Source organism: Cervus canadensis, chromosome 4, assembly GCF_019320065.1.
Source record: "Cervus canadensis isolate Bull #8, Minnesota chromosome 4, ASM1932006v1, whole genome shotgun sequence".
Lineage (NCBI taxonomy): Eukaryota > Metazoa > Chordata > Mammalia > Artiodactyla > Cervidae > Cervus > Cervus canadensis.
In genome coordinates, this window is record NC_057389.1 from 94812280 (window position 1) to 94832115 (window position 19836).

Sequence of the window (19836 nt, forward strand, 5' to 3'; positions counted from 1 at the left end):
TGGGTTAACAATGTTGTGATAGTTTCAGGGGAACAGTGAAGGGACTCAGCCATATGTATACATGTATCAGAATATGGACTCTTAACTTCTGTCCTATGTATGTATGTTATTACTTGCTTTGGAAGCATGATGAAGGGAACAGAGTTTAGCTTGGGGGAGTGGAGATGACTCTGAAATAAAGAGTTGGAAGAGAGATTTAGGGGGCTGACTTAGTATGAGCAAAGGCTTGGAAGTATGAGAAGGCTTGCATGCATAGAGGTTCCAATGGAGTTGGGATAAGGTAAGAAGTGAGCAGTGGGAGACCAGGTGAGGGTGGTTCTATGTGTCATATTAAGGATTTTGAACAGTTGACAGCAATGGAAGGTTTAAAACCCTGGGAGTGTCAGAGATGGCTTGGGAATCATGCATGGCATGAGACGGGTACCCTCTCAGTGGGCAGAAGACCCTCATGACCCCATAATGGGGACTGGGAAGGAGTAATTAGAAAAGAAGAAATGCAAGCCAAGAATCATCATCAAGCTGAAAGGGGACAGTGCCAACATGCCTTAGCATGTACAAGAGAGATGAGCTCTGGGATGCTTGAACAGGACAGCTTGGTTACGCACTGGGGACTTCTCCCATTCCCAAAGTGATTTTTGGGAAAAGTGGGAATAGAGTCTGCTGAGGTGAGGAGAAAGAAAGTGGGTCACATTCTCAGGAATTTTGAGAGAGTCAGGGCACTGGCTAGAGAGAGAAGCAGGAATGATTCAGCCCTTGCAGGATTGGGGGCCTTGAAAATTCTATCTTTCTTTGAGATGGAGAGAGGGTGTGTACATGTGTGCACGCGTGCATGTGTATGTCAGGGTAGAGATAGATGGTGCAGACAGGGAAAAGTGCATAGAGAAAGGAGCAAGACACCATCCTCGATGGCCCTTGTGAGCTCACTATAAACCCTCAGCAACATACCAGTCTTTATCACACTCCAAGGAGAAGATGAGAGGTGCCCACATGTCAGAACTGGACAGACAAGATTCTTCTCTCTGTATCCAGAGTTGGGTGAGTGATAAAACACTGGGAACTACATGTGGCCCCAAAAGTGACTGAAGCCAATCTCCTGACTGTGCCAATGAGGAAAAGGTTTCAGGGGGACTGAGAGTGCTGTCTGAGGTCATCTAGCAAGTGAGCGACAGATCTGCAACTAGAAGATGAGTCTCTCGTCAGCCTGGCTCATGTCTTTCTTTTTTGCTCTAAGAAATTATTTGATTTTAGTATGATGCGATATTTAGCATGAGATACAGCCTCTTACCACATTTGTAAGTGTACAATTCTTGTTGATTATAGGTAGGATGTTGTATAGCCATCATGAGAGCCTATTCACCTCAAAAAGGAAGAAGTTACGCAATATGCAATAACATGGATGAAACGAGGACATTCTAAGTGAGATGTCCTGGATTAAAAAAGGAATATACTACATGATTCCACTTACATGAGGTCCCTAGAGTAGTCAAATTCGCAGAGACATAAAGTAGCATGGTGAGTGCCAGGGGCTCAGGAAGGTGACATGGAGTAGTTGTTTAATTCAATTTACGAAGATCAAAAAGTTCTGGAAATGGATGGTGGTGATGGCTGCATAGTAATATGAATGCATTTAATGCCACTGAATTGTATACTTTTTTTTTTTTTTAATCAAAAAGAGATGATTAGTACTTTATTAAGTTAGCACAGACTGTACTTTTACAAACTGCAGAGCTGCCCTATTAGAGACTGATAGAAAAAATATATAAGCAATTGTTGGTATGATAACAGGATCAAGTTCCACCTTGTATTTCAACACTCCCATTTTTATCCATCCAATTTACAGTAATTGTTATTCTTCCTTATCTAGTCATATACAGAGTGATATGATATTTAAAAGGATCCACTTTCAATGATTTAGACACCATATTATAGGCATTCTCCATTGTAAAATTATTTTTTCCTTAGGTCTTCAAAAGTGTGAACGCTGGCCTGACCTTATGACTAGAAATGCTTAAATACGAATATATTTTTAAAATCACTAACTGCAAATGCCAGATGACTACACTTATACACTGTGTTGTCAGGGAAATATTTTAGAATATTTTGAATAGTCAGCAGCTTATGATTCCAATTGTCTTCATGGGTATAAGGCATTGCCTTTTCATTTCACGCACATTCAAAATTCTTACAAAAGAAGAAAGATGAAAACAAAATACATAGTCTTGCCTCGATAAATTGTGATGTTCAGCAGTTACACAGACACAAGTGTTGAGTTTCAGGTGGGGAGCAAAACAGTAGCCCTTCAGAGAGGGGTGAGCCGTTCATCTTCTGTCACAAAAGCATCGTTAATGTGCCCTCCTTTCATGTCCAGGGGATCACAGGGGATGCCATTTTCAATTGTGATCACGTTTTCACACTTATCTTCAGTGTCTTCCATTTCAGATGGTCCTTTGTTCTTCCTTCTATGTTGCCGGATTCCTGATAAAATCAATAGCATGGTCGCCACAAGGACGATGCAGAATATCACACCAAATATAATAATCCAGATGGGCACAGACGGGTCAGTAGGTGGTGCAAGAGTGGAAGGAATTCTTAAAAATTCCAGAGTCTGGTCATTCAAAAAGAAGGCATTGTTGATCCGGTTTCGATTCATTCTGATGGCTGACTGTACCTCAATGGCGGGAAGGGTGTGATTTCTTGAAGGATCGGTAACCACAAACCAGAAAGACACCCGCTGGGTTACATTGCAAAGTAGGACGTGGGAAATTTCAGTTGTTTCTCTGTTGGGAACTTTTCTCATGGAGAAAGCCACCATTGCTTTGAAGAGATACTCTTCATTTGTATCCCAGGCATATGCTTTATCTCCCAGGGCTGTTCTGATACTAAGTCTCACTTTAAAAGCATTTTCTGCATCGTGAACGTGGATGGTCCGTGGGGGCGTGGCTTTGACGCTCTAAGGAGTGGGACAAAGATGGTCCAGCGCCAAAGAAGGGTGGGTCCAGGCGGAGGCCAGAGGCGGGACCAACTTACCGCGCAGGCTCGTTGTCGCGGCTGGGAGCCCGGAGCGATGGCAGCAGAGGTATAGTCAGGGTCAGGGTGAAGAGCAGGTGGAGGGCTGGGCGGAGAAGAGTTTCGGGCTCCGACGCGGGGAGTGTGGCCGGGGGCGGGGGAACTTCAGGCTTCGTCGGACGTGGGCGGAGCGCCCCTGAATTGTATACTTAAAAATGATTAAAATGTTAAATTTTATGTCATGCATATTTTACTACAACTTGGGAAATAGCAAAAGAAAATTTTAATCCACATATGGCTAGCAGAGTCTGAATTGAACAAGTACAACCCTAATGTTTCCAAAGATAGCTTTGACGACCACCTCCAAGCTCAGTCTTTCAAAAGAGACCACCACCCTCTCCTCCAGGAGGCAATCAGATGCTCCAGGAGGGAACAGTCATGTGCCCAGGTCAGAAAGCAACTGCCAAGAACTTGCTGGACTGGCAGTCAGCCAGTTGCCAATCTGTCAGCTTGCATCCGGAGGGCTGGAGGAGAAGTGTTGCATTAACTGTGTGGCTCTCTGCCGCCGTACACGCTTGGTGTCCAGGTCCCGGGGGGTTTCCACTCCACTGGGCAGGAACAGGGAGAAAAAGCTGTCACGCCTGGGTTTCTGCATGCCCAGCAGCTGCGGCGACAGCAGGAGAGAGTGGCCAGGAGCTGAGAGTGGGAGTGTCTGGCTCCCAGAATGGAATAGTCCACCTGAGCGCGCTGTAGAGGGAGGGAGGCAGCTTTCAATCAACCAGCAGCAGTGTCTCTGCTCCTGTTCAGCTCTGCATGCAAATGCCTGGCTTTCTTGAGGCGAACTGGTGTGGGTTTCTCCGATAAATTTAGCCCAAGAAGTTAAACAAGATCCAGGCCATCTATGATCAAGGTGCAAAGTCCCATCCCCAGGTCTGTCATGGGCTCTCCTGGCCGCCTGTTCTTTTTCTTCCTGGCACTTAGCACAGTGGAAACTCAAAAAGTATTTGGGACAACACTGATTACGTGGTTCAAGCACACATCTATAGTCACATCACACAGGTTTGAATCTTGGCTTTGCCACTTACTGTGCGTTCTTGGGGGAGTTACTTCACCCCTCTGTGCCTCGATTTTGCTGTGGTTTCTTCCACAGAAACTGTGAAATCAGTTGATGTATGTAAAGTCCATAGAACAGACTGGCATGTCACAAGTGGAACGAAGCCTCTGGGCTGGGGGTAGCATGCCCCAGGTATTAAATGCAAGATGACCCTTGGAGGTCTGAAGTTGAATTTGCACTGCAGGTGTGCTGGGCTTAGGTGTGCCCCAGCCCAGACCCCCCTCCACCAAAGGTAGGTCCATGTCCTAATCCCTGGAACCTGTGAATTAACATTATTTGGAAAAAAGGTCTTTTCAGGTGTAATTAAATTATGGATTTGAGTTGTTTAGTCGCTAAGTTGTGTTGTGTCTTTCTTTTTTCTTTTTTTTTTTTTTATTAGTTGGAGGCTAATTACTTCACAACATTTCAGTGGGTTTTGTCATACATTGATATGAATCAGCCATAGATTTACACGTATTCCCCATCCCTGTGTTGTGTCTTGACTCTTGCGATCCAAAGGACTGTAGCCCGCCAGGTTCCTCTGTCCATAGGATTATCCAGGCAAGAATACTGGAGTGGGCTACCACTTCCTTCTCCAGGGGATCTTCCTGACCTAGGGATCGAATCTGCATCTCTTGCCTGGCAGGTAGATTCTTTACCACTGAGCCAACTGGGAAGCCCTGATGATTTAAGAGGGAGGAAGGGCTTAAATAAGAGGAAGGGCTTATTGGAAAACTATCTGGGTGGACCCTAACTGCAGTCATATGCATCCTTATAAGAGGGAGGAAGAGGGAGTTTTGAGAGAGAAGAGGAGGAAGACATGTGACCCAGAGATAGAGACTGGACTGATGTGGTCACAAGCCAAGCAACATTTATAGCTACCAGATGCTGGAAGAGACAGGGAATGGATTCTCCCCTAGAGCCTTCAGAGGAAGCACAGCCCTGCCAAAACCTTGGTTTCTCACAGCCTCCAGAACTGTGAGAAAATAAATTTTTGTTGTTTTAGGCCACTGAGTTTGTGGTACTTTGTAATACAGCCCTAAAGTAAAGTAAAGTGAAGTCGCTCAGTCATGTCCAACTCTTTGCGACCCCATGGACTGTAGCCCGCCACACTCCTTCGTCCATGGGATTTTCCAGGCAAGAGTACTGGAGTGGGTTGCCATTTCCTTCTCCAGGGGATCTTCCTGACTCAGGGATCGAACCTGGGTCTCCTGCATTATAGGCGGATGCTTTATTGTCTGAGCCACCAGGGCAGAATGCAGCCCTAGGAAACAAATATAAGCAGAGAAAGATGAGGCAATATGCCCTCAATTTTGTCCACTTACTTTGATGTGTCTTCCTATCAGATAGATCCTTTTTGACAATTTGATTCAGTAAATAGGGCGTTAACCATCAGATGCCCACCAAAATCCATCCTCCCCCTTGCTATCTTCTACAGTAATGGAATTTTAGCTGGGCCCTTGGCTTCCCAGCAAAACTACATTTCCCAGCATCCTCAGCAGCTAGGTGTGATCACATTACCATTTCCACCAATGGTGTGTGAGCACAAGTACCATGCTACTTCCTAGTCTAAGATTTAAGAGACCAGGATAGCCTCTCTGTTCCCTCTTCTTCCTTCATAAGGCCAGTTGGTTTTGATTGTGCAAATGATGCCAACCCCTCTGGCAGCAGGAAGGCGTCCAGGAACCTGGATCCCTGAATGACTTTTGGAACAGAGCTCCTCTGCCAACATGCAGCACTCATCTTGAAGCCATTATGGGAGGGAGAAATAAAATTCTTTATTGTTTTCAGGCCCTGATTTTTTTTTTTTTTTGAGGTCTCTTATTATAGCAACATAGCTTTACCACATAATATAACAAATATTGATTATACACTTAAGATGTTCCAGGCATTGGAGATGTGACAATGAACTTAACAGGAAGGGTTCTGCTCTCACAGACCTCACGGTCTAGACGGGGGAAAGTAGACTGTAAAAATCTCAAGGCTGATATAACAGAACAAGGGCACTCTCAGAGGATAGGGAAGTTTCTTAATTCAGACTTGAAGCTTCAGCAAAAGATTTTTGGAGGAAATGGTGCCTATTCTGAGATCTGAAGGCCAAGAGTGAAAGAACATTTCAAGAAAAAGGATAACCACTACTGAGGCTGCCCGGTGACAGAAAGCACAGGGTGCTAGAGGATCTTAAAGAAGGTCAAGGACTTCCCTGGTGGTGGCCCAGTGGTTAAGAATCTGCCTGCTAGTGCCGGGCACTCAAGTTTGATCCCTAGTATGGGAAGATTCCACATGCCTTGGGGCAACTAAGCCCAAGTGCCACAACTATAGAGCCTATGCACTAGAGCCCAAGAGCCACAACTACTGAAGCCCGTGTGCCTAGAGCTCATGCTCCACAACAAGAGAAGCCACCACAATGAGAAGCCTGAGCACCGCAATGAAGAGCAGCCCCCGCCTGCTGCAACTAGAGAACACATGTAGCAATGAACACCCAGTGCAGCCAAAAAGAAAAAGAAAAAAAGAAGGTCAATGTAGTCAGAGAGAAGAGATGACCCAGGTGAGATAGGCAAAGGCCAGATGACACTAGATCTCAAATGCCCTGCTAAGAACAATGGATCACCTTGGAAGGACTTTACGAGGAGAACGCCTAAGTTAGATTTCTATTTTGTGAAGTAAAAGGTTAACTCAGCAGGGTTGGGGATGTCTGAACCATGCATATTCCAAAGAAATGACTGCCTCTTGATTGAATCTTGGGAAATAATCTCTGGACCCCTGGAATATCCTGTTGGTGAGAGTATCTTTTTATACTGGGGGTCTTGGTATAAATATAAATTTATTTATAAATCATAACAATGTGATTTATGGTGAATGCTTATTAGTGTTCACCTGGATCCTGGGCTATGCCATGTATGATCTCTGGAACTGCTGGCAACTAAGCAGTTAAAGTCAGTCACATGGGTGCTCCGTGTCTATGTGACTGAATCCCAAGAGAACCTCTAGACACCAAGGACAGCACGAAGCACTGTCTGTGGCTGGCAATACCTCATGCCTGTTGTCACACACTGATGATGGAGAATTGAGCACTGTTTCATGATTCCACTGGGAGGGGAAGACTGGAAGCTTGTGTCTGGTCTCTCCAAGCTTCTGCCCTAGGCACCTTTTGCTTTGCAGATTTTCAGCTGTAATGAACTTTCCTTTCCCTGTAATAAACTAACCATGAGTATCACAGCTTTTCTGGGTCCTGTGAGTCCTTCTAACAAATCATCAAACCTGAAGGTGGTCTTAGGGACCCATCACACATGGTCTTATAATCTTAAGGATGCTTCAGAGCAATGAGATTTCTGTTCTAGTTGCATCTCGAGAGAAAGCAATGCCAGTTGACACATTTTAGAAGTTCTGCCTGTTTGCCTGGCATAGAGCTTTCGTGAATTCTAGAAATAGACCAAACTGGTCCCTGTCTACAAGTAGCTCAGAAGATAGAGGGCAAGATACAAAGGATGTGGAGTTCTTTCATGGCAGAATATGTGATGGAAGGTGAGTGGGTTTGTTTCTTTTTTAACTTCTGGCCTGGAATGGGGACAAGGAGCAGCTCTCAGCTCATGGATTAAGTTGATGGGTGTGTGTGTGTGTGTTGTGTATCTCAGAGCGAGGACATAAAATGGAGCAGCCAATGCTGCATGAGCCAGGATTGAACCCCAGAGAAAATTTTCTTTCAGACACTTCAACTGGAAGAATGCAGCATTTTGGGTACTCAAAGCTACTCCAAGAAATAAATGGGGCTCTTGTCCGTCATTGGCTAAAATCTGAAATATCATCCAAGGGGATCTGTATTGCACTCTCTGACTCTTCCACCCCACAGCCCCTCTCCCTGCCAATCAGGGAATGCCCCTAACCAAGACCTTACTATTCTTCATTCCTTTTCACACTATCCTCAGTAACAATACAAACAGCCAACACATCAAGCACTGCACCAGATACCCTGCTATTTTATATAATCCACACGACAGACTTCTGTTTTGGTAACACAGCAGCCTGGGTAATCGGACTGACCCTCCTGCCAAAAACAACTATGAATTCTGCATAAAATCCTAAGGCCCTCCTGTTGAAGCACTCAAGTCTGGACAATTTAGTAGGTAATTATTTAGTAGGTAGTTATCAGTTCCATATTTAGTGAAATCAGAGACCTCCACAAGGTAGGCAGAGCATCAAAGGGCAGAGCATCAAGTGAGGTGAGCATCACCTCACTTGCTCTGAGGGCATCTGCTTATCTCAGAGAACTGCTGATTGAATTTTCATGGCTTCCTGGTGAACAGGGGTAGAAGGCAAAAAGCCCAGGACCCACCTAAGACAGAGAGCCTTTTAGGGGGCGCTAGTGGTAAAGAATCCATCTGCCAATGCTGGAGACACAGGAGACTCAGGTTCCATCCCTGGGTCAGGAAGATCCTCTGGAGGAGGGCATGGTAAACCACTCCAGTACTCTTGCCTGAGAAATCCCATGGACAAAGGAATTTGGTGGCCTACAACTTGTGGTCCACAGTCCATGAGGCCACAAAGAGTTGGAACAACTGAGCGACTGAACACACACAAAAGGAGCACCCTGAAATTAGGACAGGACCCCAAGGTGCTACCGTTTCAGGGTAAGAAATCTGGAGTAAATTTATTCCATCCTCCCATTTCAAAAGCATTTTAGGAAAGTTACTTTCACACTTAGCACAGAAGGAGAATAAAAGTTAAAGGTCTTTAAAAAATAACAATCATAAGCTGGCCTTTGCAAACACCAGCGTCCTAAATTCTCAACACTTGGGTGGTCCAAAAGTTTAATGGGAGCGCCCCAGGCATCCGGATGAAATAAGTGCAAAACGTCCAGGAAAGGTATTTTTATCTTTATCTCAGGCCTCAAAGAATTCCCTCCAACAACGTCCCAAAGAAAATGAGCATGTCACAATCAAGAATAATAAAACACTTGGAGACTTCCCAGGTAGTGCAGTGGATAAGAATCTGCCTGCCAATGCAGGGGACATGGGTTCGATCTCTGGTCTGGGAAGACGGCACATGCCACAGAGGAACTAAGCCCATGTGCCACAAGTACTGAAGCCTGCACGCCTAGAGCCCGTGCTCTGCAACAAGGAAGCCACTGCAAAGAGAAGCCAGCACACAGCATAACGCAACAAAGCGTAGCCCCTGCTCACCACAACTAGAGGAAGCCCACACAAAATCAGGAAACCCAGTGCAGCCAAAAATAAATAAAATTATGAACAGAAAAATAAATAAATAAGACACCCAAGGAAGCAAGGGACAGCAGGAAAAGAGCCAAAAATAATTTAAATACCTAAGTTATCAGTCACTGATGATAAGCTGATTCTTTGCATGTTATGTTTAAGGAAATATAAGATGTGAGCTTGAAAGTACCTATAGAGCGATTCTCAAGGGGCAATCAGAATTACCCTTCACGGGACATTTGGCAATTTCTGAAGACATTTTTGGTTGCCACTGCGGGGGTGGGGACATCACTGGCATTTATTGGTGGAGAGATACAAGGATGTCGCTAAACACCTACAGAAACAATCCCCACCCTTTTTGGCACCAGGGACTACTTTCGTGGAAGGTGATTCTTCCACGGACTGGGGCAGGGAGATGGTTTCAGGATGATTCAAGTGCATTACATTTATTGCGCACTTTATCCTGGGAGTTGGGAACCCCGGGCAGTGCACAGGATGGCCCCTCAGAGTAAAGTACCATCTAGTCCAAAATATCAGTAGTGCCTAGGTTGAGAAACCCTGCCATAGGGAAACAAGCTTACTATTAATTCAAAAGATGAAGTAGGTTGAAAAGGACCAGATGTAACTCACAGAAGTGAACATTTTAATACACGGAATTAAAAACAAAGGGCATGGTTAAAAGCAGACTAGATCCAGCTAGACAGGGAATTGGTAAACCGGTGAGAAGCAGGTCCAGTTATCCTGCTCACTGGACAAATAGTAAACTGAGACACACAAAGGAACCAGCATCTCCCTTGCAGGGAGGAAGTAAGCTGAAAAGTAGCTTCTCCCTAACTTGAGAACCACATTCTTAACTTCTCGGCTGTTTTATTTAAACCCAAGAGAATGGTTTCCTCTCTCTGTGTCTCTGAATTTCTTTCCCTATTTGCTATTTTCTCTGGTAAAATATTTTGAGGCAAATAGAATTTGTCTAAAATGCCTGACAGAAAAAAGACACATTGTGTTGCATTAGTATGCCGGCAACAATGCCTAAGGAAAAAAGCACAGCAATTTCCATCTCTAAAGCATTTACCTTCCATTAAATAATTACATCCCACAGTTTATGGTGAAGGGACTCGGGGTGTTTATCTTTGTTCAGAGGCGGAGAAAATGGAATAAACGCACCTATAAAAGCCTTCCCTCTAGGAGCCATAGAAGCCTCAGATGCAGGGTCTGAGGCACACCTAACTTACAAATCCAGAGTGCTCAGCTGTAAGATGAGCAAATTATTCAACGCCTCTGTGCTTCAGTTTCCCTCTCTGTAAAATGGGAATCCCTAAGAACCAGCCACACTGGATTGTTGAGAGGGTCTAATGAGATGTGTGTGAAGGGCACAGCACACAGCAATAGCTCAATGTGACTAAAGATTAATTCTATCGGAGGGGCAGGAAAATACAGTTGTAAAGAACATGATGCTGCAACCACTCTCCTGGGTGTGGGTCACTAGTTGTGTGACTTTGGGCAAGTTACTTAACCTCTCTGTGCCCCACTTTCCTCACAAATAAAATGTGGATAATAACAGCTCTTACTTTACACAAACTTTGTGAAGATTAAGTGAGTTATTTTTATTTTCATTCATTTTTTTAAATAACTGGAGGACAGCTGCTTTACAATGTTGTGTTGGTTTCTGCCATACAACACAAATCAGCCACAAATATACACATGTCCCCTCTCCCTTGAACCTCCCTCCCACCTGCCACCCCATCCCACCCCTCTATGTTGTCACAGAGGAAATAAGCTAATATTTGAAAAGGGCTCTGGCTCAGATGGTAAAGCGTCTGCCTACAATGCGGGAGATACGGGTTCAATCCCTGGGTCAGGAAGATCTCCTGGAGAAGGAAATGGCAACCCACTCCAGTACTCTTGCCTGGAAAATCCCATGGACGGCGGAGCCTGGTAGGCTACAGTCCACGGGGTCGCAAAGAGTTGGACCCGACTGAGCGACTTCACTTAAAAAGGGCTCAAAACAGTGCCTGGTTCATACTAAGTGCCTGTTGTTATTCTTACCACAATTAAAGACAATTTTTAGGTTGGTGAGTGAGTGCAGTGTGGCCAGACTGAAGTTCCCTAGGGCAGGAACAATGTCTGTCTTACTGACCACTGTATCCTCAGGGCCTGGCACATAGTAGGAACTCAGTGATTTTTGAATTAATAGAGGATTTTTCCTTTACCTGCTAATACCATTCCCATGACTACCATTTACAGAGAATTTTGCCCAGAGCAGGTGCCCTGCTGGGCATATTACATCCTCACAACAACGCTGGGAAACAGGTGGCACCATCACATTTCACGGATGAGAACGGAGGGTCAGAGAGAGCCCCACAGCCCGTGAGTGGAAGAGCCAGAATTTCCACCACCTCCATCCTAAGAGCTCAGTCACCTCAAATTTTCCCTTCAATCTGACCATCCTTAGCGATGTCATAGCTCATTAGGACGCCCTGCGGGCCTGCTGGCTCAGATGGCTTGGTTTCTCCCTGACCCCGTATCTCCCCTTCTCCTCTTGGTCCATCCCCTGCTTTTTATGGAGGAAGTTATTTAGCCCAGTGCCTCAGTTTCCCTGATCACAAATTCAAGATAATAAGAGTGTCTTTCTCACAGAATGACCATCATGGGACTTCCTTGGTGGTCTGGTGGCTAAGACTCTGTGCCCCCAATGCAGGGGGCCTTGGTTTGACCCCTGCTCGGGGAACTACATCCCACATGTCACAACCAAGACCTAGTGCAACCAAATAAATAAATAAATATTGGGGGAAGAAAAGAGTGACCATGAGGATGATGTGAGTGAAAAGTGCCTCATGCAGGAAGTCTCCAGAAATGCAATCGCCTCCATTCCATGTGTCCACTAACAGCTCCCATCGCCGTGATCCTGGGGTGCACACCTTGGGCCTTCCTTACCACCCACGTGTGCTGGGTCTCGGCCCCCTATTTGTGACTTCAGTTTCCCCAAGCGAGCTTCTTCAGCAGCTCCTCCCCCACGAGGCCCCTGATGCTGCGTGAGTGTGCCGTGCGTGCACGCGCGCGCACACAAGCCGTCTCTGCCCGCAGCCTCTTCAGCCACTAAAATTAGCTCCATCTCCAGCCCGTGTCCCCAGCACGTCTGTCCTGGTTTCTCTCTGGGCTCCCAGCCACTTTCGATATTGTGTCTCAGATGCCACACGCTGCCTTCCTGATGCTACCGCCATTTCCTAAAGCAGGGCGGGTATTTTGAGATACTGGAGCGGGTGAGGTGGGAGAGATTTCACAGGTCTTCCTCCTGGACCGTTAAAAAAAAAGCTGACACAAGAGCTGTCGCTTCCCCTCCCCCAACACTGTACCCCTCACCCCATTTCTAGTTTCAATACGTCGGAGAAAAGCTTTAGCTAATGAGACCTCTAGGGCCCCAGGGAGTAAAAATCTTGATTTTTTTTTTTTTTTATGGAAGAACAATGATCCAGCAATTTTACTTCTGGGTATATACCCAAAAGTACTGAAAGCTGGGGCTTAAATAGATCCTTGCACAACCAATGTGCATTGCAGCATTATTTGCAATAGCCAAGAGGTGGAAGCAACCCAAGTGTCCATTAATGGATGACAGGATAAGTAAAATGTGGTCCATCCACACAATGGGATATTATTCTGCCTTAAGAAGGAAAACCTTTATGACACACGCTATAACATGGATGAACCTCGAGGACATTACCCTCAGTGAAATAAGCCAGTCAAAAAAAGGACAAATGCTGTATTATTCCACTCATATGAGGTCCCTAAAGGCATCAAATTCACAACATAGAAGGTAGAATGGGGGTTGCCAGGGGCTGGGGGGAGGGGAAATGGGGAGTTAGCGTTAATGAGGACAGAGTTTCAGTTTGGGAAAACGACAAAGTTCTGGGGATGGATGGTGGTGGTGGTTGCATGACAATGTGCATATTCTTAATGCCACTGAACTTTAATGTACACTTAAAAATGGTTAAAATGAGATTATCATACTAAGTGAAGTAAGCCAGACAGAGAAAGGCAAATATCATATGATATTGCATATATGAGGAATCTAAAACAGGAAGAGACTCATAGACATAGAAAACAAACTTATGGCTACTAAAAGGGAAAAGGGGTTGGAAGGAGGATAAATTAGGAGGTAAGTATTAACATATATATAATATGATGTATAAAATCGTATCCCAATGAGGACCTACTGTATAGCACAGGGAATTCTACTCAATATTTTGTAATAACCTATCAAAAGAACCTGAAAAAGACTATAGATGTTGTTTAGTCACTAAGTCATGTCCGACTCTTTTGAGACCCCATGGACTGTAGCCCACCAGGCTCCACTGTCCATGAGATTTCCAAGGCAAGGCCTCCCTTGTGGCTCAGCTGGTAAAGAATATTGTAATAGGTTGCCATTTTCTACTCCAAGGAATCATCCCAACCCAGGGATTGACCCTGAGTCTCTTGCCTCTCCTGCTGTGGAGTCTTTACCACTACCTAGGAAGCCTACACACACACACACACACACACACACACACACGTTCTGAATCCCCACGCTGTACACTTGAGACTAATAAGATATTGTAAGTGACCTATACTTCAATAAAAACTTTTTAAATGGTTACAACGGTAAATTTTGTTATGTACTTTACTGTAAGTAAAATTTTTAAAGAAAGGAAGAACAGTGAGGCAAGCTGGTCAGGAGGAGACAGAACAGGGTGTGCAGGTGGAGGAAGGCGAGTGCCTTGGAGTATCAGGCAGGATTGGGCATCCTGCCACCCAATTAGAGCAATAAGATGGAGAAGGCGGAGAGGGAGTATCAAAAGAGTGGTGGGATGGTTACAGTGTCATAGGACATTTAAGCAAAGACCCAGAGGAAACGAGGAGTCATGTGGAGACCAGAGAGAGGCAACAGCTCGTGCAAAGGCCCTGAGGCCGATGTGGCTAGAACTGGGTGAGTGAGTGAGGACAGCAGGGGGAGGTGAAGGTGGGGAAAGGATGCGGCAGAGGATGCAGAACCTTGTGGGTTATGAGGACAACTTAGGCTTTTACTCTGAGGAAGGTGGGAGTCACAGAGGGTTCTGAGCAGAGGAGGGACATGGACTGACTCAGGAACTCAGAGGCGCCCTCTGGCTCCTATGGTGGGTGGGAAAGGAATAGATGATGGGGGAAAGGGTGAACAGGGACACTAGCAGACCAGGATATGGGGGCACAACCAGAGTGGGGCTGTGAAGATGGTGGAAGCAGGTAGATTTCTGGGTAGATGCTGAAGCAGAAGCCAACACGATTTGTTAATGGGCTTCCCCAATGGCTCAAATGGTAAAGTCTGCCTGCCAACGCAGGAGACTCAGGTTCAATCCCGGGGTCAGAAAGATCCCCTGGAGAAGGGAATGGCAACCCACTCCAGTATTCTTGCCTGGAGAATCCCATGGACTGTGGAGCCCGTCCATGGGGTCACAAAGAGTTGGACGTGACTGAGCATGTGTGCCACAGGGGATTGGGAAAAAAGAGACAAGAGAAAGACCCTGAGGTTTGGGGCCCCAGCACCTGGAATAATGAAGCTGTCTTAACCGAGATGGAGAGGATGGCTGGTTTGGGCAACAATGATTAGCATTCTTTTGTCAGAGTCATACTCAGTTCAGTACATCCTACATCAGCTGAAGAAGATGGACTCCTAGAGACGTGAAAACCAGCTTGTACCCAGAGCCTTGGATCAGGGCCTGAGTTGGGCTGAGATCGACCTTGACCTGATTGAGGGGTGCAGGTCAGATCATTAACCTCATCCCTGGGGTCTCATGCACAAATAGGGATACTAATGGCCCCAACTTCAGAATCACCATGAGGCACCTATGAGTGGATCTATGTAAAGGGTCTGGACAAGCCCCTGGTATATAGAAAACACACTGTGCATGCTAAGTCGCTTCAGCCGTGTCCAGCTCTTTGCGACCCTGTGGACCATAGCCCGCAGGACTCCTCCGTCCATGGGATTCTCCAGGCAAGAATACTGGAACTGGTTGCCATTTCCTTCTTCAGGTTATCTTCCTGACCAAGAGATGGAATCTGAGTCTTCTGTGTCTCCTGCACTGCAGGCAGATTCTTTCCCTGCTGAACCATCATGGAAGACAATGGGATATTACTCAGTCATAAAAGGAAACGAATTTGAGTCAGTTGTAGTAAAGTAGATGAACCTAGGTTCTGTTATACAGAATGAAGTAAATCAGAAAGAGAAAAACAAATAACATATATAAACATATATAATGGCAACCCACTCCAGTATTCTTGCCTGGAGACTTCCATGGACAGAGGAGCCTAATGCACGAGTCCCAAAGAGTCGGACACAACTGAGTGACTAACTGATCAATGAAATGGAGAAAAATGGTCTGGATGAACCTATCTGCAGGACGGGAATAAAGACAGAGACACAGAGAATGACTTGTGGACACAGTGGAGTGGGTGGGACAAATTGGGAGTAGCACTGACCTGTATACACGACCCTGTGTAAAACAGATAGCTAGAGGGAAGCAGCTACACAGCCCAGGGAGCTGAGGGCGCGCTCTGTGATGACTTAGAGGGGTGGGGTGAGGCGTGGTGGGAGGGAGGCTTAAGAGGGAAGGGATACAGATACACTTGTAGCTGATTCATGTTGTACAGTAGAAACCAACAGAACATGGTAAATCAATTAGTCTCCAATTAAAAATAAATAAACTTTTTAAAAAGGTGTGGTTCTAACACCAGCTATAAATTCATTCCTTCAATCACTTATTCATTCAATAGATGTCCACCGAGCCTCGTTCTAAGGTTCTGTATTAGGTTCTAGGTCTAGTCTTTGTCCTCCAGAGGAAGAAGATATGTGATTAACCCAGTAAACAATGGTGAGAGTTTTCACACAGATACCACCAGATGCCCATAAAGAAGAGATCTGATGATGAACATTAGGTGGGGAGGCCAGGAAGGTTTTTCTAAAGGAAGAGACAATCTTGTTTTTGGCTACACAGGTCTTTCTCCAATCGTGGTACTCGGGGGCTTCTCTAGCTGTGGCACGTGGGCTCTAGAGCGCAGGAGCTCAGTAGCTGTAGAGACAGGTTTAGCTGCCCAGAGGTTTGTGGGATCTTAGTTCCCTGACCAGGGATCAAACCTGTGTCCCTGGCACTGGAAGGCAGGTTCTTAACCACTGGATCACCAGGGGAAGTCCCAGGAAGAGACGATTTATATCACTTAATATGCACTTCCCTGAGCCCTGTGAGTGCTCCCCAGCATCTCAGCTGCTTCCTAAGTCTCCTGGACCTCCCCATCATGCAGCAGACAAAAGGTCCACACTTGGCACAAAAAGGGAGCCTCCCTTCTAACTGGTCAGGGCTCATGCCACTCTGGACATTACGCACTTTATTTACTGGAATATAATTGCTTTACAATGTTGTGTTAGCCTCTGCCGTACAATGAAGTGAACCAGCTGTATGTATCCACATAGCCCCTTCCTCTTGAACCTCCCACTCCCCCCTCCCCCACCCCCACCCCTCTAGGTCATCACAGGGCACCAAGCTGAGCTCCCTGTGCTATAAGCAGCTTCCACTAGCTATCTATTTTAGACACGGTAGTGTATATATATGTCAATCCCAATCTCCCAAATTGTCCCACCATCCCCTTTGGAATATCATGTTTGAGTAAGAAGTAACCAGCCACAGAGAAGACAACATATTCCAGACATAGGCAATAGCATGTGCAAAGGTCCTGGGGTGACTGGGCAGGTACAGCTGATAGAGGAGGCTGGCATTCCTTTCCTTATTTTCTCCCTCTAACAGGCGGCAGTGGACATAAAGAAGCCTGGCTCTGCAATGGGGTGGATCTGCACTCAAAATCCTGGCTCTAGGACCTCTGATCTGTGTGACTTTGGACATGTGACTTGGCCTCTCTTGAGTCTAGTTTTCCTCACCTGTGATAATACTTATGGAGTTGGAGGAAGGCTTGAAGGTGATAAGGTAAGTAAAAGGCCTGGCACACAGCTGATGCTCAATTAATGCCAATTTCCTTTCTCTGAGTTTGATCTCCCGCACTGGCCTGACTTCTCATAAAGCTGGAATTGCAAGAGGAAAGAGAGGTGGGGTAGTTAACAAAAAAGAAGGCAGAAACCAAAAGGAAGTGTTGGGATGGACAAAAAGGTCTCCAAGCAGATGCTCACCAGCCTGGCCTCTGTCCCTCTGAGCTGACAGAGTCAGAATAAGTTTTCCATCCAGCTACAATCAGCAGTGAGTGACATTTAAAACGAAAAATGAAGTCAAAAGCCCCTGTTGACATAGGGAGCTGGGCTGCATGACTGTGAACTATGCCGGGTCATCATGGCAGGCAAGAAATCTTTTATCTTGCTTTAACCACCCATGAGGGCTCAGAACTCAGATACCAAGTTGAGATTTGATAAGAGCGGAAGGAATGTGAAGAGGCTTGTAATCTTCCCCACCTTTAATTCCCAGGTGACTGTATGACGGGCCCTGGACTCTGAGCACAACCTTAGCTGGCATATTCTCTCCTTGACACTGTAAAGGAGACTGACATGGTAATAATAATGCCTCATCCTCATTTCTTGCTAAGAGTCAGGAATGAAAAGGAAGGGGGCAGAAGGCCTCAGGGGACAGGAATTGGGGCCACAAAGGCCCTAGTAAGTAAATTCTTGGATACGTACCCTTTGTGATATTATGTATTACTTCTTCCCCCAACCTCCCCCCGCTCCCCACCCCTTGAATCTGGACTAATCTCACTGTTTGTTTTGACCAACAGTGGCCAAATTGAGGGTGTCCATTCCTTAGACTAGCCCTCCAGAGACCCCATGTGCTTCCTATTTCTCCTAGGACCCTGCTTCTTCCGTGTGAACAAGCTCAAGCTAGCCTGTGGGAGGACCAGACCATGTAGAACAGAGCATAGTGGTCCCAGCCAAGATCACCCTACAACCAGCCCGCACCTAAACAGGAGAGCCACCCAGCTGCCCCACAGTTGACCACAGAGGCTTGAATGAGCTCAAATGAGACCAGGTAAAGCACACAGCTGAGTCTCACCTAAACTGCCAACCTGCTTCTTCCCTTGTCTTGAATGTGGACATGATGCTAGGAGCTCTGGCAACCATTCTGCAACCACGAGGTAAAGGCTAGGCACATTAGAGATGCCAACCAATGCGAACCAGTACCCAACCCAGACATTTTGTAACACAAGAATGAATATTGTTTGCTTTGTTTAAGCCTCCACGAGTTTTAATTTTCTGTTACATGTCACTGAATGCACTCCTAATACAGCCTTCAAATGTTGCCCTGTTTCTAGGCCACATAAGACGCCACAATAGGCACAGAGGACCCACACTTCTTCCTTTTTCAGGCATGAAGACACAGGTTGCTGTGCCATCCCTGGTGGAGAGGCTACCCTGCTGATGCAATTCTCACCTCCCAGTGCTCATTTCTCCCTTCCTGGGACAAATTCTTCTCATTGTTGCCAGCCAAAGTCAGTAAAAAACACAGCTAACTCATCCCCAATCCTGGGTCCTGGATCCCACCTGAATCCTGTTGGACTCTTCTGCTTTGAATTTCCATGTCTTTAATTCACGCTGGCCTCTGTTTTTCTCTGCACTGAAATCCTGTGACCCAGGCCAGGAAGGAAAGGGAGTGCTCTGTCTCAGGAAGATGGATGGAGCCAAAACTCCCCAAAGAACAAGGGTCAGGTTTTCAGCCACCCCTCATTTCTCCCTTCCCTACAGAGCAGCACCTGTTTTCTCACTTCCTATTTGGGGCCAACCGGGTGAGCCTTATGGATGAAGTGGTTCTCCCAACGTTTCACCAGGAGATGTAAGCAGTTGAGCGACAATTTACAGCAGGACGAAGAGAGTGTGGCCAGCAAGGCGGAAACCGTGGCTGCCATGCCTGTGTGCCACACTTCACTGTGGACATCTATGACTTCCTGGCCGCAGAAGCGAGCTCAACCCAGATGCAGAGTGAGCCAGGAGAACTAGAGAGCTCACAGCCCAGAAGGCCTCCCACATTCCAGCTCCCTGACTTCTTTGGTGGGCTGACTCTGCGGGGCATGCTCCACTTGGCCTCACAGTGTTCTCCAGGGAGATTAAACAAGAGCTAGTTGCCCACGTGTGCAAGCAAAGTTGCTTCAGTTGTGTCCGACTCTGTGTGACCTTATGGACTGCAGCCCGCTGGACTCCTCTGTCCATGGGATTCTCCAGGCAAGAATACTGGAGTGGATTGCCCTGCCCTCCTCCAGGGGATCTTTCTGACCCAGGGATCAAACCCACATCTCCTGCATCTCCTACACTGCAGGTGGATTCTTTACCACTGAGCCACCAGGGAAGTCCACAGATACATACATGTTCTTTTTCAGAGTCTTTCCCTATATAGGTTATTACAGAATGCTGAGTAGCGGTCCCTGGGCTATACAGTAGGTCATTATTAGGTACCTATTTTATATACAGCAGTATGTATATGTCAATCCCAATTTCCTGATTTATCACTTCCCTCGACATATCCCCTTTGGCAACCA

The 19836-nt window shown here is 46.2% G+C and overlaps 2 protein-coding genes across 11 annotated transcripts in view; both read right to left on the minus strand.

The window, feature by feature from the left end:
* CACNA1A (calcium voltage-gated channel subunit alpha1 A) overlaps positions 1-19836 on the minus strand; it is a 387084-nt gene that overhangs the window by 165214 nt on the left and 202034 nt on the right. The gene's annotated exons all lie outside the window — the stretch shown is intronic.
* LOC122439391 (collectrin-like) lies at positions 1788-19209 on the minus strand. Its single transcript, XM_043464450.1, has 3 exons — positions 19087-19209; positions 3578-3670; positions 1788-2950 (listed from the first exon to the last, which is right to left on the minus strand). Exons 1-3 carry the CDS (start codon positions 19207-19209, stop codon positions 2300-2302), a joined length of 867 nt encoding a protein of 288 aa, XP_043320385.1. The 3' UTR covers positions 1788-2299.